The sequence below is a fragment of the Miscanthus floridulus genome, chromosome 17, assembly GCF_019320115.1.
Source record: "Miscanthus floridulus cultivar M001 chromosome 17, ASM1932011v1, whole genome shotgun sequence".
NCBI lineage: Eukaryota > Viridiplantae > Streptophyta > Magnoliopsida > Poales > Poaceae > Miscanthus > Miscanthus floridulus.
This window is the reverse complement of record NC_089596.1, coordinates 7,698,010-7,722,264: the sequence shown is the minus strand read 5'-3', so window position 1 is coordinate 7,722,264 and position 24,255 is coordinate 7,698,010. Positions and strand designations below refer to the sequence as shown.

At 43.9% G+C, this 24,255-nt stretch overlaps 1 protein-coding gene and 3 pseudogenes across 1 annotated transcript; 1 reads left to right on the top strand and 3 right to left on the bottom strand.

Moving 5' to 3' along the window:
* Positions 1 to 197: 197 nt before the first annotated feature.
* LOC136515155 (uncharacterized) lies at positions 198 to 3,684 on the bottom strand (annotated as a pseudogene).
* Positions 3,685 to 5,018: 1,334 nt separating this feature from the next.
* Positions 5,019 to 5,590, bottom strand: LOC136516516 (uncharacterized; annotated as a pseudogene).
* On the bottom strand, positions 5,590 to 7,446 carry LOC136515154 (uncharacterized). Its single transcript, XM_066508831.1, has one exon. It carries the CDS (start codon positions 7,444 to 7,446, stop codon positions 5,590 to 5,592), a length of 1,857 nt encoding a protein of 618 aa, XP_066364928.1.
* A 9,432-nt stretch (positions 7,447 to 16,878) lies between these two features.
* Positions 16,879 to 20,635, top strand: LOC136515153 (uncharacterized; annotated as a pseudogene).
* Positions 20,636 to 24,255: the final 3,620 nt, after the last annotated feature.

Here is a 24,255-nt window from a genome sequence, read left to right as displayed (position 1 = left end):
GCCATGCCAAACTCCGGTCATAGTTCCAGTCACACCAAACTCTAGTCACAGATCACCAAAATGAGTCGAACTTGCAAAAAACTTGGAGCCTCAGCCACCATCCAGATTGCAACTGTACTATACCAGGTCACCAACTTTTAATTTAGAGATTAACAGAAGTGACCGAATATGAAGATGTGTACCTGAGCACAGCCAAGTCAAGGAGGAGCAGTCTGATGAGTAACCTGACTTTGTCCAAATGCTATCATCTACCGAACGAGGTTCTGAGTATCTGTTGTTGCCTTCTTTAGGTTGTCAATCTCCTCAGCTTGTTTCTGAGCTTTTGCCTCTGATTCTTCTGCCTGGGCTTCCAACCTCTGGAGCTTTTGCCGAAGTCCGGTAGATTCTTCCTTCTCAGCCTCCAATTGAGCTTGTAGCTCTTGCATCTGTGGTGTAACAGATTTTGGAGCGGCAATAGACTGCTGAAGTCCCACATTACGAAGGAATGTGCTTGACTTTGACAACACTTGGGCAACAATCTCTGTGCAAGTCTTTTTCTGCTCCCTTTCTTGTACTGGTCTTGTCAAAATGGCTTCCATATCATCCTAGCAAGACAATGATTTGTCAAGTTTGAATTTATTTATATGGTTAATTATGCAGTGTACTACAGAAAAAAGGAGAGGTACTGAATGCTTTCTTGGCATCATCACTTAAACTCTTAGTTTTGCTGCAATGCATCAACTTGAATAGATCAATTGCAGTGGGCTCTGTATCTTTGTATTTTTCTTGCTTCTGAAATATTCACAAACATAGAATGACATTAGCAATGCACATGTTAAAATACACACGTAAGAGAAAAACATATTCCAACACATGCTGTCATACAACCACATGACATGATAGGTTTATTTTCTTACCGCGACGTAGGCTGCTGTAATGTACGACTGAGATCTAGTACACTGCTGAAGCTTAACTTTTTCACGGTTCAGTTTGCTCTTTGCACATTTTTCCTAGACATGACACAATTGTGTAGCATAAGTAATAGAACAAATAATGGAACAGTAACAGCATAGGTAGACAATAAACTGTGTTGTGACCTATAGCACTGAATCCCCAGAAATAAACAGCAGCAGTAGTTGCTCGTATCCAAATCATCCCTAGATCCATAGCACAAAAAAAACTAATCCTAGAATCATCCTCAAATATGAAAATTGCATACAGTCATAGATGAACATGGTGATGTAGTCCTAACTTGATTAATATTGGCATGTTCCACCCTTTGGCATGTCAGCACACGCAGAAATTAATATTAGCATAAACTATACCTTGTGTTTTGGGTCTGACCACATGTCTACCAATTTTCTCCATTGTTCATCAGTCATAGATGAACATGGTGATGTAGTCCTAACTTGATTGGCCGGTACCCCATCGAAGTATTGCTTCTTGAGCCTATACCTCATTTGGCGTGTTCCACCCTTTAGCATGTCAGCACACGCAGAAGTTACGTTCTCCTTTTCACCATTCATGCTGAATTTTATCTATACATTGAATAGCGTAACATTAGTATTTAAAAATCCAAAAGACAGAATTAGCATAGATTGAACTAGTCAAACAACGTCTTACAGCTAGTTTGCCAACGAAGTTGTCCAATTGGTGTTCGTCCTTCTTGTATTCTTTCCAACTTGTATATATGGGTATATGCTGCCTGAGTTTGATCCCACCCTCAGAAGCCAGCTTTGCAGCTTGCATAGGTGCCTCTGGCCTTCTTTTCCCTTCCTTTTATAATAACCAGTATCCTAGTCCCTAAACCTCTGGTTATGCTATCCAGTTCTATGCCCATACTCACTCCCCATTGCTCCACTTGTGTACTTGCAGTTAGGGTGCCTAAATAATACATTTCAAAAACCTTATTGTCAATAATAAGATTCATGCGACCATTATGAATGAATCAGATCACATAAATTGACATTGAAATAAATAGTTGAAGGCACTTGCCTTCTTCAGCAATATCCATCCCTTCCTCATTCTGGATTGAAGTATAATCTGGTACTGGTGGTGGCACCTCTGATGCTTCAACTAGGCTTAGGGAAGCTGCTTCTTTTTCTCTCGTGACACTCTGCCTAGTGCACCTTGTTTGTTCAAAATTGTCAGGTGCCAGCACCCTCTTGGATGATGCTCCTCTTGCAGCAACAGGCGGTGTCACAGCCTTACAATTCAAACAGAGACATGACACCATAAGATACTGAGAGATTTCCACTTCAAAGGTACATACAAATACTGAGATTTCCATGAGTAGAAGAGTTGGTACCTCAAGTTCAGTCCTATCACTATGCTGGCCATGATACTTCTTGTTTCTACTTGCTTTCTTCGTTGGACGTGACGACTGGGGCATGATTTCTGCTAGTCTTTTGACACCCAACTGTTGCATCCTCTCATTTATCCTCATGATATTCTGAGCCCTCTGCTTCTCAATCTCAGATAACGGGGGTTCTGCAAATACATTGCAATCAGTGGTAGATAAATGTAAATGAATGAAATAAGCAAAAGTGCAAGTACTAGTGGCAGATAAATGCAATCAGTGGTTGCTGCGAGCTTTCAGATCAAACACAGAGTAAAATAGAGGAAATTTAAGGCAGTCAGGCAAGTACTTAGAATTAGTAAAATAGATCACCTAACAAGAGTGGTGAAACAGAGAATTATAATTTGCTTGATTGGATGATTAATTTGCCGATAAGCAGGTTTGATTCTCATGTTCCTACTGAGCCACGCCGAGTTGGGATTGTGTTTGATAGGATGTACAGATGGATACGATAACCTTGCATCTAGAATATGGTAGCGTTACCCCTTCTTTCTCTTTTTGGCATTCTGTCAAGCACTTGCATGGCGCCAGCTTGCAGAGAAGAAGGGCTTGCGAACCAGTAGAGAAGAAGGGCCTACCGACTTCGGACCTGCTCGCGGCGGCTGAGCAGGGCGCAACACGGCGTGGGCACGAAGCGGCCCCGGATGTTAGACCTGCTCGTGAAGAAGAAGGGCTCACGGACCTACGGAGAAGAAGGGCCTATCGGTGTCTGACCTTGCTCGCGGCGGCTGAGCCAGGCGTGGCGCGGCGTGGGCGCGAAGTGGCGCCAGACATCGCGCGCCGCCTCGCCCTCGCTGAGCAGAAGTGCGAGCTCACCGAGTCCTAGCGCAAGCGCGAAGCGAAGCGGTGCCGGTGTTGGTGATGAAGGACCAGGCCTCCGCCATGTCCCAGTAGATGGAGAAGAAAGGGAGCGGTGGGTGAGACCGTTTACGCTTCACCCAACCGGGAGGTGACTAGACATAGGTAGGCGGGGACTGCACCGCACGAATCCAAAATGAAACCGGTGGACACGGGGCGCACATGATCCTCCCACAGTCCCACCCTCCCTCACCGCAAGCTAGATCCGTGGCTCAAGATCCTATCTAGAACCATACCACCATAACCCTAAGGACGAAGATGCAAGAAGTACCTAGGACCTCCATTGATGTTCTAGCCGTCGTCTTCCCCGGAGGCATCTTCCTTCTCGTCGGAGCGGCAACAAGAAGGAGGGAGTGGCGGCCGCCGGTCGAGAGTGAGCTGAAATTTGGGAAAGGGGAGTGATTCTAGGGTTACCTTTGTATATATATATGTGGTGTACTGGTTGGCTTTGTGCAAAAATGCCCTCACCTGGTCTGAGGCGGCGGCATAGCTGGTTGGGGCAGGAATGACTTTATCCATAAAAACAGTGGCGCGCTGGGCTGGTTTGGCTTGCACGGGTTAGCGGGAAACCCTTTTAATTTTTCATTTCTACTATTTGTTGGACATATATAATTTATTAGAGATAATATTCATACATTTGCGAGTGCTTAAAATTTTATAAGATGGAAATAAAGTGGTCTGAAATTGAAGACAAATTCGATACTTGTTGAGACGCAGAATAAATTTCTACAATAATTATTTAATCATGAATAATGAATGCCATAATTTTTGTTTTCACAGTGCATTATATTACTCTGTAGACATTAGTGGGTGCTTAATAGGCATAATATATTGGGACAGTGACAAAACTTGGTGCTTAATCCCTATGTATAATATAGTGTGTTGTTATATACTCCATGGTAGTAGAGGTGATAATGGGCTATAACCCCCTCTTATCCCCTGAGTTGTCCCAATACATCATACCCTTTGGTCATGCACGCTACGCCTCCATGGTCATGTACCCTTGTTTCAGTGTCTTAATACGTGTCTTTGTGACATTAGCGTGCTTGCCTAATACATGTTAAGATTATGTATGCATGTCTCCACACACATTTCACCGATAGTAGAACATCAGATAAGTTTAGTACGAACATGTACCAGTGTTTATTAGTAAACTTATTATCCGATGTTCCTATACTATCGGTGAAATGTCGTATGGGTGTAGTGTGGATGATGACTTCATAGACTTCAACTCATAGTATATAGATGTTTGTACTCTACATAGGTGAATGCCACATACACATTCATGTTTATTGTACTATATATACCACGGGTCCCTTGTTGAATAATCGCTAATGGCCCAACTCATCACCATGTATTGCTTGTTGAATAATCGCTAATGGCCCAACTCATCACCATGGGTCGCTTGTTCCATCGCGTTGTTGCCTTATATGCAAAGAGTTCTTTAGATGAATCCAAAGCGTTATAAGGGGTCAAAGAACAAGGTGGATCCATATGTGACTACTAACTTGTTTGAGTTTGAATCTTGCTTGTTCACATGCACCACATGATAGTATTCATACATTTGGATTTTAGAATAATATACATTAATCCTAGATAGATTTTGATTAAAGCTTTTGAAATATCAAATGTTTTTATAAATTTTCTGGATAGGATTTCACAAATACTGAGTTAACTGTTAGAAGCTTGTAGCATAGTTTTACTTCAGATTGTAATTGTAGCATTTGTACTGTAGAGATTGCTAGCTTTGCAGACTAGAACAATTGCACACATGTAGGAAACCAACAATAGTAGATCAACAGCTGAGATTCACAGATCTCAATTACTCGACATCACTATACTCACCATCATCATCAGGGATCATAATTGTACCTTCATTTTCACTATCATACTGCCCTAAGGTATCATCAACATCATTGTACATTTCATGGTCGTCTTCAACTTCCAATTCCCGTTGCCTACGAATCTGATCAACTAGGGATGCCTCTACACTGATACCGTCTTCTTCGTTGATTGGCTGTTCGTCAATCGAAGATCCTTCATGAGCTTCAACTTGAGATAATCATCTTGGTATGTCAGATCAATCCCTCCCTCTTGCTTGTCATCATTTTCCACTTCATTCACATTCCACAAGTGCCGATGCAAAAATTTTTGAACAACTTTCCAGGGTTCACCATGCTTGTTATCATCCAAGTAGAAAACCTTTGTTGCCTGTGTGGCAAGGATGAGAGCATCATCCTTGTACCAACAACTGCCATGGCTGATGCTTTTGAAATATCCATCATTCTTCATCCTAGACTTCTTACTACAGGTATCAAACCAATCACACTTGAATAACACCATTGTCCTTTGACTGTTGGTGTCAGAGTTGTACTGCAACTCTATTACTTCTTTCAACTGACATTCTTTATGAAAGCACAGAAAGCACTTATCTGGGCTTTAGTCATCTTATATGGAGCATGTGGAACAGAGTATGAATTACCATCATCCTTCAATTGTAAATTTTTCCTTATGCCCATATCTTCTAAATCGAGCCTCGCAGTAATAGAGTCCTTTGACTTGCCTGCGATGTCAAGAAATGTACCGAGAAGGGCCTCACATATATTTTTCTCGATGTGCATAACATCAAGATTGTGACGTAGCTTCAAAGTAGACCAATATGGTAAATCCCACAGAGTCGACCTGCGCTTCCAGCATTGACCTTCTTCTACCCTCTTTCTCTTTTTGTTATTAGGATGGTCCCTAGGTTTTACATGTTCCACCCTTGCCAATTGCTGCATCAACTCATCCTGAGTAAATTCTTCAGGCTGTGCACATTCTTCAGTCTGACCATAAAAATCTTTCTTTCTCCTCCAAATATGGTCCGCTGGAAGAAAATGGCGATGGTCAATGTAGCAAATCTTGTTCCTAAGTCTTTTGGAGCAAGGATTTTTATCACAGCGAACACAAGCATAGTAACCTCTACTTATTGTACCTGAAAGTGTGCTCAATGCCGGATAATCATGAATGCACCAGATGACTACAGCGTGAAGATCAAATTCTTTTCTGGTCAATGCAACCAAAGTAGGGACACCACTCCAGAGATTTAACAATTCTTCAACCAGTGGCTGCAGGAAGAGATCCATATCCATTCCTGGGCATGCCAGACCAGGAATAAGTAGGCACATCATGAAGTTGGATTGCTCCATACATTGCCATGGAGGAAAGTTGTAAGGGATAAGAAATACTGGCCACATGCTATATGAGGAGCTCATCTTCTCGAATGGATTAAACCCATCGGTAGCGAGGCCAAGTCGGACATTCCGTGCATCATTTGCAAACCATTCATACTTCCTATCAAAATCCTTCCATGCCTCACCATCAGCAGGATGGCTAAGCTCATTGTCCACTGCTTTCCTCTTCAACTTGTGCCATTGTGCCTGAGCTGAAAGTTCTTTGGATCCAAACATCCTCTTCAACCTTGGAATCAAAGGAAAATGCCTTAGAACCTTTTCTGGAATCTGCCTTCGGCCATCTCCATCCTTCCATCTTGAAGCACCACATATTGGGCATGCATCCTTTTTAGCCAACTCCTTTCGGAAAAGAACATAGTTATTCGGACACACATGTATTGACTCATATCCAAGTCCTAATGCACGAATAACATTCTTCGCTTCAGCATAGGATGTAGGGATAGAACAATCTGGAAATGCCGAACTTAATAAGTCTAAAAAAGCACTGAATCCAACATTGCTGATTCTGTAAAATGACTTGATGTGGAGCAACTTCACCACAAAAGAAAACCTAGTATAGGGACCACCGGGGTGTAGCACCTGTTTCATCTCTTCTAATATGGTGGCAAACTTTGACTTCATTCTTGGTCCATGATTTTGATCCGGGCATAGATCCTGTACCATACGGTATATTTGATCATCTTCTGGGTCATCTTGAGGCTCATCTTCTGGGACATCTTGATTCAAATGCTCAACATTGCAGCCAATATCTTCATTCAAATGCTCAACATTTTGAGTTATCATGTACAATGGTTCTCCATGATGTATCCACCTAGTGTATGTGCTAGACATCCCATAAATAAGTAAGTGATCCTCCACATCTCCTTTATGTCGATTTAACCGATTCAAACACTTACGACATTGGCATAATATCTCCTGATTGCCACTCAAATTTTCTGAAACAAAGTCCATGAACTCAGTGACCCCATCCAGATGCTCCTTGCTAAACAACCTACAATTCATCCAAGTTCTGCCCATCTGCGACACATTGAAATAAGACAAGCAAGGAATCAACAAGTGATCATTGCCCAGACTGCTATTTGCCTATTTCTATCACTTCAAATCTCTAGTTTTAGTTATAACCTATGGTTTCAATTCAAAATATAAAACCAAAACATAAGTTCATCTCATATGTACATTTCCTTCCTAATCGAAGGGGATGGGGCAGTCTCTGGTCGACCTCACCCGCGGGTGGCAGTGATCCCAGGCTGGAGCTCCTGGGGTGTTCCTAGCGTTTCAACCCGTGAAGCCCGGTGGCCTGGAGCTGTAGCCAGGCATGGAGCTCCTGGAGGCGGGGTTGGGCTAATGCCGTCGGCGTCGGGGTCTTGCCTCCGGTGGCAGCCTCCTATCGGCGGCGTCGAGCTACTGCCGGCGGGGTCGGGCTAATGCCGTCGGCGTCGGGCTACTGGGGGCTAATGCCAGCGGCGTGGGATCCTGATGGAGGCGGCGGCCTCCAGCAGGCGGCGTTGGGCAAAGGGCGGCGGCGTCGAGCTCCTACTACGGAAGGACGATAGAGGAAAACTGTGCCATAGCCAGATGCGCATCGGGCTCCTGCTAAGGAATAGTGTCTCTCAGGGATGGAAAATGTACAAAGAAAAAAGAATCAGAGCATATGCAACAACAGGCGAGTATCTCAGTGGTTTTTCCATTGCCTGGGAAGCCAGACGGCGCAGGTTCGATCCTTCCTCACTACGGGAAGCTCCCAATTTTTAATTGTTTTATAGTTAATATTTACCTTACATGTGGATCCCACCAGTCCACCTAGGCGTGGCTGTGCCAAAGTGTTTTTTAATGATTTTTAATTTATGACCATCACATTCCATCAATTTTGTCATGAACTATTGTCATAAAGATAGGGAAAATGGTTTTTAATTTATGACCATCACATTCCATCACTTTTGTCATGAACTATTGTCACAAAGATTGGGAAAGGCACATGGTGACGGTTGTTTATGACTAAATCACAACTTAGTCACAAACACTTGTCATCCAAAGAAGAATTGTCATAAACGCATCGTTTCTGTGACTAAAAAGTGCTTTGTCATATGAAAATTGTCATAGACACTACTAGAAGCTACTTTATTCCTGTGTGCCATTTATTTTCCCTGACGGGTCTCAAAATACTCACAGAGAAAATGTAATTACTCTGTCGGGTCGCCTTCCTCACAGAAAAATACAGATTTTCCTGTCGGTATATAGTCCTCTCAGGATAATAAAGAATTTTTTCTATGTGCTGACACATTATTCTGTCGGTGCATCCACATGTTAATTGTTTGGCGCGCAATATTTTCAGTTGCCGCGCAAGATTTTTAGTTGGCGCATAATAGCCGCGCATACCACAGTCCTAACCTCTAAAAAACAAATAAAAAATAAATCCCCAACCCCATCCCCACGAGTCCACCCAGCGTACCGAAACGGTATCCAAAACTCTGTCCCTGCTCTGCTCTCGGTCTCCTCCCTTTCCCTCTGGCCACTCACCAAGAAGCTAGTTCGTTTATCCCTCTCCAAGAAGCTAGTTCGTTTATCCCTCTCCAAGATCCATGGGGCTGCAGCACCAGCCACCACTTCCTCCATTTGGATCTAGAGGCGCCGCCTCTAGCGCCCTCTACTGAGCTAAAGCCGCTGCGGAGGCCCCCGGCGTCGGCTGCCGCTGACGCAAAGGCGGCCAAGGTAGTGGAGGACAGCACGACGCCTCTACGACAACCATCTACATATCGTATTGAACTACAGCTTCCAGGTTCTGTGGTAAGTCTCTATTCCTCCTAACCCTCATCTTGACCAATCCCTTTTCCACAAAACTAGATCTATGTTGTGGTAGATTTGATTTTCCTACAGGGAGATTTGTTGTTTCTTAAAATAAAAAACTCGATCTATGCTGTGATATGGAAAGCCAGGTGCTGGCCTATGTATTTTCTTGAAATACTCCCATGTGTTGAGAATGAGGGGCACACCCACCCTGTAGCAAGTTATGGCAGGCGCCCTAGCTATCAGCAGTAGCACACCAGTAACCTTGTTAGTTTATAGAGAGAGAAAATATAGATCTGTTTTTTTGTTTCATTCATAGCACACATGATTAATGCAGGGAGTAACTTAGTGGTTCTTGGAGGAAAGGGATAGCAATGGTTCTGGAAGGGCAGAGAGAGCAGTGGTGCCATCTCGGGGCTTGTTTCATTGGTAGATTAGGGGGTTTGTAGTTTGATTCATTCATACATTGGGTTGGTTTTATGTGGATATATGTTGAGCGGCAAATTGAAGGCATCTAACAAATGCACTACTAATTTGACATACAGCTAAATAGCTGTTATTAGAATTGGTGCTTCACTATTGTCTTGATTAAGATAAGTGTTACTTTATTTTTTTTATCAATAACATGATAAGATGTTCATCAGTATTGCTTTTATATTGTATAGGCTGTTCATCAGTACAACTTATGCATAGTGCACTATTTTTATTTGTTTGACATAGGTTAAAATAAGCTTCTATGATTTGTGTAGTAGTCAAAAAATACTTCATCATCACTACAATCCATAACAAAGTGGTGTGAATTGGCTTTCTGGTTAAAGGTAAAGTTCTTACTTTTTGTTGTGTTTATGAATGTGCTCTACTATGTTGTGATGCTCATTCTCTTTTATTACACACTGCTGTCATCGTCTTGTGATTGCCATCGGTTATCACTAGTTAATATAATTGATATGCTTTTATTACACACTGCTACTGTCTTGTGATTGCCACCCGTGTACATTTGTTAATTTGGTTGGTATACACGTCTTTTGTTATGGAATGATAGATATGCCACATTCCTAGATATGTTGTATGCCTATATGCATTGTCTAAATTAACAATTAAAATTTATATTTGCAATACAGAGATAGTTCAAATGTCACGCTCGTGGATGTATAATGGTTGGCAACATGGTAAACTTCCCTCTAATGAATGGGTTGATGAAACAACTGAATTCTTGAATCATGCATTCTCTTTATCGGATGTGGTTGAAAATGATACCATCAAGTGTCCTTACGCCATGTGCCGGAACTACTTTAGGCAGAAAAGGAATACTATAGAGCTTCATTTGTTTAAATTTGGTTTTAGAGAAGGCTATGAAACATGGACAGAACATGGTGAGAGTCTTGTTAGTCATGATGAACATAGCACTGTAGGTATTGAGGAGGGTTGCAATGAAGTTGACCGTATGGATGATATGCTATTTGATCTGGTTGGCGAACATCCACCAGCTATAGATGATACACCAACATCCTCTACCCAAGCCTTTTATAGCATGGTTGCTAATGCTGATGAATTGGTGCATGATAAAACTACCCACTCGTCACTTTCTGCTGTAGCTCGCTTGCTTGCTGTGAAGTCAATGTACACTATGTCAATTGACCACTATGATGATTTCTTAGAAATAATCCATGAACTCCTGCCTCCAAACTCTAAGTTGCCAAAGAACTTCTATGAGTCGAAAAAAATGCTAGATGGTCTGGGTATGCCATATGTTAAAATTGATGTGTGCTATAACAATTGCATGCTTTTCTATGGAGATAACAAGAACAAAGATAAATGTGACTTCTGTAATGCCAATCGATATGAAGAAGGACGGAACAAAGTTGCACGCAAAGTTTTGCGTTATCTTCCAATAACGGATAGACTACAAAGGTTGTATGCACATGAAGAAACAGCCGAGCTAATGCGATCAAATTAGAGTGCTTCATGTTCAATCTTGTTTGGTTATAGACATTAGAGTGGTCTTTCTAGTAGAAAATGCAGCCATCATTAGAGTGCTCATCTTAAAATAGAATTTGGGTCTGTTGAATAAATGGCTTGATTTTAGACTAAATAGAGCATCTTCAGTTTGTAGCAGCTTGCCAACTAGTCCTAAACATGGTTGATAATGTCTTTTCCTTTCTAGGATGAGTATACAGCAAAGTTCCAGGTTGCTCATCCAGAAGGGCTGGAGCAACAAGAGTTGGATGGACAAATTCTGTATGATCTATCTGGTGCATTGCGCCATGGTCGTGTAGCCATTGCAAATGGTGCTATCAAATTGGCTGATGTGCGAGCTGCTGCCAAGAAAAAAAATCCTACATCTTCAAATGTAGCATCTTATCGACGCTTGGCCAAAGATAATCGGAATTTACGTCATGCAAATAGGTGTTTACATGAGCACCTTAACCAGATGGGGGAACTTAATAATGACCTAATACTGGTATGGATGTGAATTCGTGTGTCTATTTATTGATTAAAGAAAGCACACTCCTAGTAGTTTATTTTTGAACTACTATACTTGTTTGGATGTAGGATCTTTATCGCAAATTGGATCAGGAGGTTCCAGAAAATCATAAAAGGCGCCTTGTAGCTCTACAAACAAATGTAAGTACATTAACTTGATACTTGTACCTATGAAATTGGTATTAATTATGACAAAAAAACCAGTTGGTCTAAACCATTTTAAGTAGACAACTAATATGTTTTGATGTCAGAATGACAACACGTAGTGCAGCAGTGAGGGAGTGGCCTCATGTTGATGGTTATTGTAGTTTCCAACTTTCCATCTTAGTTTTAACCTCATGGTAAGCTGTACTTCTAGCTGTACTGAAACTTGCCACCTCCACTAAGGAATTTATAATTTAGTCCCACGGGAATCTGAAGGTTTGACATAGCTAGTAGATGATGAAATAGACTTTGAATCTTGTGCATGTCTAAATAATTCTTTCAGCTCCAGAATTTCATGGACTGCCAATTCATTTTATTTCTCGTTAGGGCCACTATTCACTTATATATGCTTCATGTATGGTGCTGGTGTAAAAGGAAATCATGTATAAGACAATTAATTAATGTTTATCGGTCCTAAAATCCAATTGATATTTACATGGTATTATCATTTTGCAGCTGTCCACTAGTTCATCCCATGTTGGTGAGGACTTGGATGGTGAGGACATGGATGGAGAGGACGAAGAGGACATGGATGGCAGCTACATGGAAGGAGAGGACACGGAGGAGGACATGAATCAAGAGGACATGTATTAAGAGGACGAAGGGGACGAAGAGGACAGGGATGAAGAGGACATTGACGACAACAATGGGGGCAGCAATGCTGGATCATACATCGATGACTTCTGTGATTTGGGATATATATGGTAAGGTTGCTATTGGCAGAAATAGCACATGGGTTGTCAAAGTTACTTTTGTCTATTGAACAACATAAGCTGGTGGCTGGTGGCTGTCTTTTGTCTTTTGAACATGTATGGCCGTGGATGATTAACTTAGTAGTAATTGAATGTTAGATGGACTCGGCTAAAACTAGGATGTCGTGGTAGGTGACATGGTTGTACATGTATAAATTAGGAGCAGCAAATGCTGGTGGTAGTAGTAGAATTTTAGATGTAATTTGTGAGGGCAGAACCTTTGGTATGTTGGCCCGTGTTGCATGCTTTGTAAGCTCTTATGGAACTTCTAATATATATGCTTTAATATTGTGATATGCACAAAACGTGTTGTTTGGTGAATCAGTAACAGATGTAATTGTAATATTTTTGTCACCTACTAATTTCTCTGGTGGTAATTTGAGAAAAAATTGTGATTTCCTTGACGGGAAGCCATCAGGAAAATTAGGTTGAACTGACAGAAATATGTTTACTTCCTTGAGGGTTGACTGACAGAAAAATTACTATAGCCCACAAAGAAATTAGCATATCCCTGACGGTCAGACTACAGGGAAATCAGTTAACCTGACGGTTCTTGGCGCCGCACTAAACCTCCGGACGTTACAATATTTTTGTCGGACATCCGTCAAAAAATTACCGTCAGAAAAATATTTCTGTCGGTAAGCTCATATTCAAATCTGATTTCCCTGTCAGTCTATCCTTGACAGTATATGCCTGTCGGGCTCCCGACAGAATTAATTTTTCTGACGGTTTTCCCCGTTTTCTTGACGTTTTTTTAGCACACAGGAATAATGTAGTTTCCAGTAGTGAGAAGGTCTAATCTCTTGTAGTGTCTCTTGCTACTCATTTTGGGTTTAGGTGTTCATATGGGTTTCTTATTGGAGACAGTCTTAGTTGCTGTTGTAGCAGAGAAAATAGAGGTTGTTTGCATTGCTATTTCAAATACACAGAAACTCCATAGCGTCCTCCTCTTTTTTTTGTGATGAGCGGTGGTTTGACCTAGTCCCAGTAATGTATCAAATTGACCACTACTATCTCGCATAAAGCAATGTTCCTGGCTACAGATTTGACATCACATGAAAGTGTTCACAAATATGAATCCACTAACACAAGTTCTTGGATTAAGTGCAATCCAAACATTAACAAGTTTAAATCCTGTTTTCAGAAGATACAAGTTTGAATCTTAGGTTGCTTGCGTGCGCCTCTGTTGGCGTTCCTCAGCCTAGCATATAAAATATGCAAGCGTATGGATGTCGACATTGTTCTCACTCAAGAATAATCTATGGTGTTGATTTTCATAGGGTTAAGAAACTATTTGTTCCTAGGGAAATGGAAGAATTAGAACAGCAAAGTATATATAATGAGGGTAGAGAAGGTGGTCTTTTGTTTAGGTTTCACTAGGTTCATATCTAAGTTGGATATATATCCAATTGTAGTTCTTCACTATCTATTTTGGAATGTAGGTGTAACGAACTAGTTGCATTCCTGATAAGCATAAGCATCATGTAGTATCATCCCCTCTAAAAAGCTATTTATAAAAATCTAAAGTGTATCTAAAGTGTAGTGGTGTTGGGGTGAAAGCGTTATGATAGTGACGCCCAAGGGTGTCATTCTACACTTGGGAGGCATCACTGCAGCATCCCTTATCTCACTCTTCCCTTAGCAGATCCTCTAGGTGAAAACCGTTCTCTCCTGTGGCGATCACAGTGTCATATATAATTTCATAAAAAAATTAGAATGTATTACTCCCTCCGTGCTATATTATATAATGCTTACCCATCTTATGTTCAAAGACCAAGAAACATATTAATGTCTTTCTCTTAACACTATGGATGTACGCGTGTCTAAAGAGAACACATCTTGTATTATAGGACTTGAATAAAAAATGTTACGCCTTATATATTAGGATAGAGAGAATATATCAATAGTTTGGTATACTTTCTCACTGTTTCCATATAAAATGTTAAAATAGGTTTCATATTTGCTGAATCATTTTTTTAACAAAACAATGAAGTATGCATAAGTGTATGTACAAAATCGTAATCTAACAAATATGGTTAGTTATAGCAATTGAAATAACAAAAACAAAACAAAACAAAGGAGAAAAAAAAAGAAAAGTAACCGAAACCTATGGGGACAGTGGCTGCCTATTGTTGATAGATTTTTTTTAGAAGAGCCTACTGTTTTTTGATCGGGTATAACTTGGACGCACGTAACTCGCACACTCCACACTCACACCATATACACACCCGTGTGCGTCCGTACACAGGCAAATAAGAGATTGGGAGGCTCTCTAGCCTCCAGTGCGCGGGAAACGCGCAGTACCACCGAACGCGCACGCATGCGTGTACCCTACTTTTTCTGAAAAAATTCTAGAAAAAAAATACGACACCAAAGTTCAAACCCTGGTGGATAGCGTCCGGACAGCTCTAACACTATACGGCCTTTCACTAGAAGAGCCTATTGCTGATGGACTGCAATAGTTTGTGCCAACGAGCCATGTGATATGTGAACTCGTTTAATCCAGCGTCCCCTGTTCACTTGAGCTTATTCAGCATTGCTTTTCAGCAATGTAATAGTGTTTTTCTCTCACAATATTTCAACAAAAAAACATCTGCATAAGCCAAATTTCAGCGTAAGCAAACACGCCAGCTCCACTAAGCATGCAGCCCTTGTAAGGGCCCGGCATTAATTATTTGGACTATTCAGAAGCCCAAACCCTGGCCTATATAGGCCCCTGTCGATTTCAGGCCCAATATATTTGTAGTCCTAATATATATTGTGTAGATAAAGTGTTCTGTATATATAATGGGATGCAATAATCATACGGGTCTCTAGAAAAAGAATCTTTGCAGAATCAGAGCACGTATATACATTAGTATTTAGTACATTGCCATATCCTAGGTATAGTATGATCTATAGTATTAGAACTGTCGTTCAGAGCAATAGTGCAACGCCAAGTCATCTCATGCTAGCTGTGGGCTGGACAGCTGGAATCTATACACACGAGACTATCAGCCTGTTCGCTTGTTGATTTCAGCCAGAGTTTATCAGCCAGCCAACAATGTTTTCCTCCGCTTACTGCAAACTAACGTGCCCTCAGCTTCCTCCGTCAAGGGAGAACGAAGACTTTGCAATTAACAACACCTTACAGCTAAGTAAGCCATAATGATACACGCTAAACTTTACTATCATGTCTCTCCTGGATAATTCCTAAGTACTTTTTTTTCCTCGAGCTCATGATACACGCTTGAGCGACTTTTTTAGAGGTTCTGACTTCTGAGGTTCAGCACCCGTTCCTGGAAGCATCTTAGCTAGACCAATAATTTTTATTTTAAAAAAAATACAGATCATAACACACACATTCTACTTTTATAAGCACATCCAATATATTATTAAACCGACAGATCTATAGATCAATGCTCACACGTCCTACTTCTATGAGCACTTCTGATCGAAAAGACTAAGTCGACAATCTCGGGATGAGGGGCACGGCGTCTAAGGCTAGGCACCCTCACACTCCCTACATCTACGAGCCTCTCCGATCTAAAAGACTAAAGGCTTGTTTGCTTTGAAGACTGGGAATCTTGCCTGGCCCAGGCACCTCACCCAGGCCGTCGATTTCCGGCGCCTGGGGCTGGATCGACCTGCCTGGGTGGGTGCCCCCAGGCCAGGTCTTCATCCAAACACGCCCTAAGCTGACAGATCGTGAGATTTAAAAAGTCGCCATAGCCGTCTCGCTGACTAGAAGCACATGCATGTCATAAGGCTAGGTCGCTAATCTATAGATCACATGTACACACTCTACCCTTATGAGCAGCTTCGAAAGACTACGTCACGGGCCCGCTGGCAGATGTTGAGATTGATAAAGTCACCGCAGGTGTCTTATATTATTGTTGAGGGACACATTGTCTACCACTGATAAAATTACGCCGCTAAATCACTTCCATGTCAAATCGAGTATTTAAACCTGGAAGGATAAATTATTCCACGATAACCCTAACCAGCTAAGCTATGTTCAGTTCGCTAGCTGTACTGTGCGTTGAGTCGTTGACTAGCTAGAACCATAGTACAACAGTATGGATCACATTGAAGCAACCTGCGTGTATAGACACAAACACGTGATAATGTATATGTATATAAATAATACACACCGCCTATCTGAAGCATACATTCTAGCGAAGCCAAGAGAGGACGAAACGAGAATAGATAGATGAACAATAAGCCTCATCAAGTGCATGCAAAGATGTTACTAGTGGCCTCCATCTTTACGCATTTCGTGGTTTCGTTGCTGAGTGCGGCCGCGCCGTCGTCGGCGGCGACGTCGACGTCTGGAAGCACAGCCACCAGATGGCGCGAGCTCCAAGGCAACAACTCGTGGAACGGTCTCCTGGACCCGCTGGACTTGGACCTCCGCGAGTCCATCATCTCCAACGGCGAGCTCGTGCAGGCCACCTACGACGGCTTCAACCGAGAGCGGCGGTCGCCGCACGCCGGCGCATGCCTGTACGGGCGCGCCGACCTGCTGCCCGGCGTGGGCGTGGCCGCCGCGCGCCGCTACGCCGTCACCAGGTTCGTCTACGCCACGGCCACGCTGCGCGTGCCGGAGTCGGACGTCCTCCTCCTGCCGCTGCCGGAGATCAGGGAGGCGTGGTGCAGGGAGTCCAATTAGATCCTATGGGGTACACGTCGCGGTGGCCACCGACGAGGGCGCGGCCGAGCTTGGGAGGCGCGACATTGTCGTGGCGTGGCGCCGCACCGTCAAGGACCTGGAGTGGGCCAACGGGTTCACCTTCACGCCGGTGTCGGCCGCGCCGGTGCTGGGCTCCGCCGCCGCCGCCGCCAACCCCTTGGCCGTGGTGCATCAGGGTTTCCTCTCCGTGTACACGTCCAGCAACGCCAACTCCAAGTTCAACAAGGCCAGCGCCAGAGACCAGGCAAGTAAAGTACAGTAAAATACATCTCTTCATCAATATATAATTATATATATACTAATAGTATAATATGAAATTTTGAATTCACTTGCTTCATGCTACAAGTTTCGTGACAAAGATTGTGAATATTTCGTGGTTCTAGAGTTTGGATTCACCATATATAACTACTACCCTATAGCTGGCTACAAAATAACTTATTCTGTAGCCACTTTGAGTTACGATAATTACTATGTTAATTTACAAGATTATAGTAACTCCTTACTAAGTGGTTTATTATAACGTTATGGTAAATATCCTCATATCACTACTGGAGACGTCCTCTTTGCCGAGGGCTTGTGGGTTTGCCGAGGGCTATATCTCGGGCACTCGACAAAGGGGGTCTTTGCCGAGGGCCAGCCCCAGGAGCCCTCGGCAAAGATAGGCCCTCGGCAAACAAACGACCCTCGGCAAAATAAATCTTTGCCGAGGGCCTAGCCCTCGGCAAATTGGCCCTCGGCAAATATGGCCGGATGGGTCACGGCGGCCACTGGCGTTAGTCTTTGCCGAGTGCCCGCCGTCAGGCACTCGGCAAAGATTTTTTATTTTTTTTTAAATATTCTTTGCCGAGGGCCATTGGCTAGGCCCTCGGCAAAGAGTTTTTTTTTGTTTTTTGAACCCAGTTTTTTATGGTGCTATAATACATTATTTAAATCTCAATTTTAAAATTTGGGCCAAATTTGACTTTTTTTTTATATATTTCCCTAATTTATTTCTTTTCGTTGATTTTTTTGAATATTTCAAATTTGAACTGCAGGTGGATGGAATAATGCAATTTAGTTATTCGAAAAATATTATTCATGGTATTTGGTGTATGTTGAGTCCCTATCCACGAACTCGCATTAAATTTCGGGCATCTTCTTCACGTAACATGACGAGGAACTTGTCGGAAAAGTGTTTTTAAATTATATAAAATTCATACGAAGTCTGAAAATCATGAAACTTGTCGAGGTGTCATGTTATCGCATGTGTAGGCTGTGGTAAAAATTTGAGAAGGTTTTGAGCAAGTTGTGACGTCGGATGCCTAAAACCCAGACATCTCCACATGTGATGTGTGGGTTTTAGGCATCCAACGTCACAACTTGCCCGAAACCTTCTCAAATTTTTACCACAGCCTACACATGTAATAACATGACACGTCGACAAGTTTCATGATTTTTGAACTTTGTATGAATTTTATATAATTTAAAAACACTTTTCCGACAAGTTCCTCGTCATGTTACGTGAAGAAGATGCTCGAAATTTGATGCGAGTTCGTGGATAGGGACTCAACATACACCAAATACCATGAATAATATTTTTCGAATCACTAAATTGTATTATTCCATCCACCTGCAGTTCAAATTTGAAATATTCGAAAAAAATCAACGAAAAGAAATAAATTAGGGAAATATATCAAAAAAAGTCAAATTTGGCCCAAATTTTAAAATTGAGATTTAAATAATGTATTATAGCACCACAAAAAACTGGGTTCAAAAAACCAAAAAAAAACTCTTTGCCAAGGGTCTAGCCTGGCCCTCGGCAAAGGGGGTCTTTGCCGAGGGCCTGGCCAATGGCCCTCGGCAAAGAATATTTAAAAAAAATAAAAAAATCTTTGCCGAGGGCCCTGGATCTGGGTCCTCGGTAAAGGGCCAACCCTAAATCGGCCAGCCGCCCAAATTCCCCGCCCACAGAAAAATCTTTGCCGAGGGTCTAGCCTGGCCCTTGGCAAAGGGGGTCTTTGCCGAGGGCCTGGGCAATGGCCCTCGGAAAAGAATATTTTAAAAAAATAAAAAATCTTTGCCGAGGGCCCTGGATCTGGGCCCTCGGCAAAGGGCCCAACCGTAAAATCGGCCAGAGCCCACCCCGCCCATAGAACGGTTGACGCCGCCGCTGCTTTGCCCCGCCGCTGCCCCCGCGCCCCGCCGCCCTGCCGGCCCGCCGCTGCGTGCCTGGCTGCCCTGCAACCCCCGCCGTAGCGCGGCCGGCCGCCCCGCGTGCCCCGCTGCCCACCACCGCGCCGCCCCGCGCGCCCCGCCGTGCTCCCGGCCCGCCGCAGCGTGCCCGGCTGCCCCGCGCCCACCACCGCGCCGCCCCGCGCGCCCCGCGCCGGCCCACGCCCGGCCTCCACCACCACCCCACGCGCCCCCGGCCCCCGGCCACCAGAGGAGGAGGGAGGAGGAGCAGGCCACCGGAGGAGCCCCACCCCGCCGCTCGCCTCAACCCACCGGAGGTGCCCCGCCCCGACCGCGCCGCCCGCCCACGCCCACCGGCCGGCCCGCCCCGAGGAGGAGGAGAACCTCTGCGCCGTCCGCCGTCCACCAGAGAAGGAGGAGGACCCCGCGCCACCCGCCAACCCCGTCCATGCTGTCCGCCATGCCCGCCCACGTTCCGAGGTGCCCCACCCCGGCCCCTTGACGCCGCCCCGTCCGCGACCCTCGCCCCGTCCGCGGCCTCCGACGTCCAGGTATGCCCTTCCCTCGCTTCATGGTTTACAATGCTGGTGAAGGAGGAGGTCTAGGTGGAGGTCGAGGTGGTGGTGGCGTGCAATGGAGGTGTAGGTGGAGGTGGAGGTGGAGAAGGTGGGTAGTGTGTTCGTTGAGGTGGTGGTGGTGTGGTCGTTGTGGTGGATGTGGTGGTGTGGTCGTTGTGGTGGATATGGTGGTGTGGTCATGGTCGTTGCGGTGGATGTCGTGGTGTGGTCATGGTGGTGGTGGTGTGGTCGTGGTGGTGGAGGTGGTGGTGTGTTGGTGGTGGATTAATATATATCTGGCTATCGACCATCGTGCCGTATTTGTTCCCTTGATATGTAGTTGTCGGCCATCGTGCCGGTTTTTTCTTGCAGGTTTTGGAAACCTCCCCGTACAGGGGAGGTTCTGCCAAAATTTTCAACTTATAGTATTGTGTTTCTTCTTTTGCAGAGAAGAGCACGTCAGAGGGGACTCGGCGACCCCGATCCTCTTGGTCGGCGTTGCGGGTCTGCCTGTACAGCATCGCCTCATCACTGCCCCAACTCGCCACTGCCCCGCTAGCCTGACTCCACCGCCACCCTAGGTATAAATAAGCCCTCCTCCCGTATCATTGTCTTAGATCGCGTAACCTAGTTAGGCATCTCCCGTCCGAAAGAGATACGGTCGTAGGTATGCGGATCTTTGCATATCTACGACCGTATCTGTTTCGGATTGTCCACGTTTTTTGGACAGCCCGCGGATGCGTAGATGGGTTAGTTTCCATGGTCTGCTCCGGTCCGAGACTAAGTTTCGGCAGCTCTTCTCTGTTGTTCTCCGGATACACACTCTCCCTGGCAGGACGTGTATCGGGAAAACAGCGGGGAGGTGCTGCCGAAATTCTGTCTCGGAGAGGAGCGGAGCCTGGAAACTGACCTCATCTACGCATCCGCGGGTGGGATTAGGACCTATCCTCACCTATTAGATATTAGGAACACCGCGTAGATGCAATTGATGATCACAATACTCTATGATGTAAATGTTAAAGGATGGAGGACCGCCAGTGGATGTACATGGGCTGGAGAAGCGACAGTGACTACGACTATGAATGGGTGAAGGGGACAGATCGTTTCTTGAAACATGCATTTGGACCAGGAGCAGGAGGACATTCTCTAGTTTGGTGTCCCTGCAGCAAATGTGACAACAGGAGAAAGGTAGACGAGAAGACCATGGGTAGACATCTTGTGTTCAATGGTTATACGCCTAGCTATTAGCAGTGGATCTACCATGGTGAAGCAAATCGTATAAGAGCGGAGGTGGTGAGAGCACGCCTCGAGGCTTTTGATGATGATGTCGGGGTAGCAGACATGCTAGATGACGCCCACCAAGCTCACTTCGCTGAACGACATGAGAAGGAGGAGATGGAGGAATCCGCAAAGGACTTCTACAAAATGTTGCACTCGGCACAGAAACCCCTTCACGAGCGTACAACGATTTCTCAGTTGGATGCGGTTGGACGCGTAATGGGGTTGAAGGCTAGGTGATGTGGTTGGACTTTATTGTAATATTTGTGGTTTATGGTTCTGACTTGTGCTTGGATTTCATGAACTTGTCGTAATAAACATGTAAATGATGATGAACATGTGACTTGTCGTTGTAATATATTGTGATTTGTGGTTCACAATTATGTTTGTGATATATTGTGAGAAAACGGGTTATGTGTGATATATATATGTGATGGTTGATATATATATGTATATATATGAAATGCTTGTGTCGATGGAATGCAAAAAACAAAAAAATAAATAAATTTCTGCATCTTTGCCGAGGGCAATGACCAAGGCCCTCGGCAAAGAAGGGTCCTTTGCTGAGGGCCGTCCCATTGCCCTCGACAAAGATTTTTTTTAAAAAAAAATAAAATTTCTGCAACATTTCTTTGCCGAGGGCCATGGTTGGAGGCCCTCGGCAAAGATTTAAAATAAAAGAATAATTCTTTGCCGAGGGCCGTCCCATTGCCCTCGGCAAAGATTTTTTGAAAAAATTCTGCACATTTCTTTGCTGAGGGCCATGGTTGGAGGCCCTCGGCAAAGATTTTTTTAAAAAAAAGAATAATTCTTTGCCGAGGGCCTCCGGAGACGGCCCTCGGCAAAGACTCCGTCCCAGGCGTCGACGCCGTGACGACTGCTTTTCTTTGCCGAGTGCTGCTCCAGCCCTCGCAAAGGCTTTGCCGAGTGCCCGATAAAGGGCCCTCGACAAAGACCCTCTTCGCCAACTCAAAATTTCCCGAGAGTTCTTTGCTGAGGGCCGCCCTCGGCAATGCCTTTGCCGAGGGCCTCAGGGCCTCGGCAAAGAGGCCGTCTCCAGTAGTGTATGTTATAGTAACCCAACTATCATAAATATGTATTGATATTACATTCATGGAGTTGATGAGAGGCGAATCTAGGATTTTGCTAAGGGTATGCCGTCCAAAAAATTTCATATACAATTCGGTAAATCTATTTCAGCAATTCGGTAATAATTGATAATGTGATTCGGTATATATGCATTAAGTAACACAATAAGACTTAAATTCATGGATTAAGTTCAAACCATCCACTAAATATAGTATAAATAGTTCAAAAGTCATACCAATAATTAAAATATAGGCATAAAAGAGAATCGAGACTTACAATGCTACTTTTCTTACTATTTTATTTGACGCTTTCGAAGGGACATAGATGTCTTGATTATATCATCTTCATCGACCTCAAAGAAAATATCCCACCCAGTGAAAATGACTAGACAATCATCCAAAAGACTATCTCACATCTTATTTCTTAACTTTGTTTTTACTAAAACCATTGCAGAAAATACCCTTTCAACACTTGTCGTTGCCACGAGTAGAAGCAATATCAATTTGAGGAACTCATAAACCATATCATACAATTTGTGCCTCTTTGTTTCAACAAGCTTAACTGAGAGATAAACAATATTATCCAGACCTTTGAAGTTATCATCCTATCTCATGTCATCAATATAATTATGGAGCTGCAATTCAATTTCAACGAATTATTATTTGAGAACTTCTTTGGGTAGAACTCAGCTAGTCTACATAGCTTCTGTGCATCAAAAAAGCAAATGAATTGAAAGGACTGAAGACCGACATACGAGACAACAACTCCATATTAAACTCAGTTGATTCAAGAAAACATATTCCTTTTAAAAAAATTAAAGAAAACATATTGACCTCCCGCCTACTGCATATTAGGATGCACACAGCCTACATACTAAAGTTTACCTAAAGTTTCTTGCATATGCAGTGGACTCAGATTATAGTCATGAGCATCACGCACGCATGTCGCGTATGATATTTTGTAGCGATATTTCAGTTGGTCTCGCTTCTGAAATTCGATCGCTGTAAAGACTAGAGAGGCACGAAATAACGCACCGACGACTCAACGAATATGTACATGCATGTACCTCATAAACCTGTTTTTTCGTTCCTTTCATCAGTTGACAATCCTCATCACCATTCAATACAATTGAGATCCACTAGTCATTAAGCCACCTTCTTTGTTCGGCAGTGCTAACGTCCGAAACGTCTGGACGGACATGCGCGTACGGACGCCCGCGCAGCCTGCCCCTGTCCGCTGATTTTTTTTCTCGTCCGCACCTCGCCCCATTGCAGCGCCCGCATGTCCGGATGACTCGCCTCACACGCGCAGCCCGCCCTATTCGCTTCGATTCATATCAGAATGCTTGCAACATACTTCTGGAATAAATGAAACATTTTGAAGAAACCTATGAAACACTTGCAACATGTCTCTGAAGCACTTGCAACATACGCAACATGTGCAATTTTTCGATCTACTTTAGCAACATCCATATGAAACAATTGCAACATACATCTGAAATACTTGAAACATACGTTTACAACATACGCTTTCATCGCAATATCTTCTTGTTGAGGTCGCGCATCACGGCGACCACGACCTTCTGGTGGAGAACGGCGGCGTCAGTAGCACCCCAGCAGCACCTCGGCGCGCGCAGGGGACGAGGCACGGCATGCAGCGAGCTAGAGCGTGTGTGTGACGGAGCGCGGCGCGGCGATGGAGGAGGCGCGGCACGGGATGGGGGAGTCGCGCAGCGTGGGATTGGGTGCGCTGCGGGGAAGACGGCAGCAGCGAGCGCATGGCTCAGTAGCACGTGATGGGCGAGCACGGGAGTGGGAGATATTTTTTTTAGAGA

Coding starts and splice junctions, on each gene's coding strand:
- LOC136515154 (XM_066508831.1), bottom strand. CDS start 7,446: ATGGGCAGAACTTGGATGAATTGTAGGTTGTTTAGCAAGGAGCATCTG.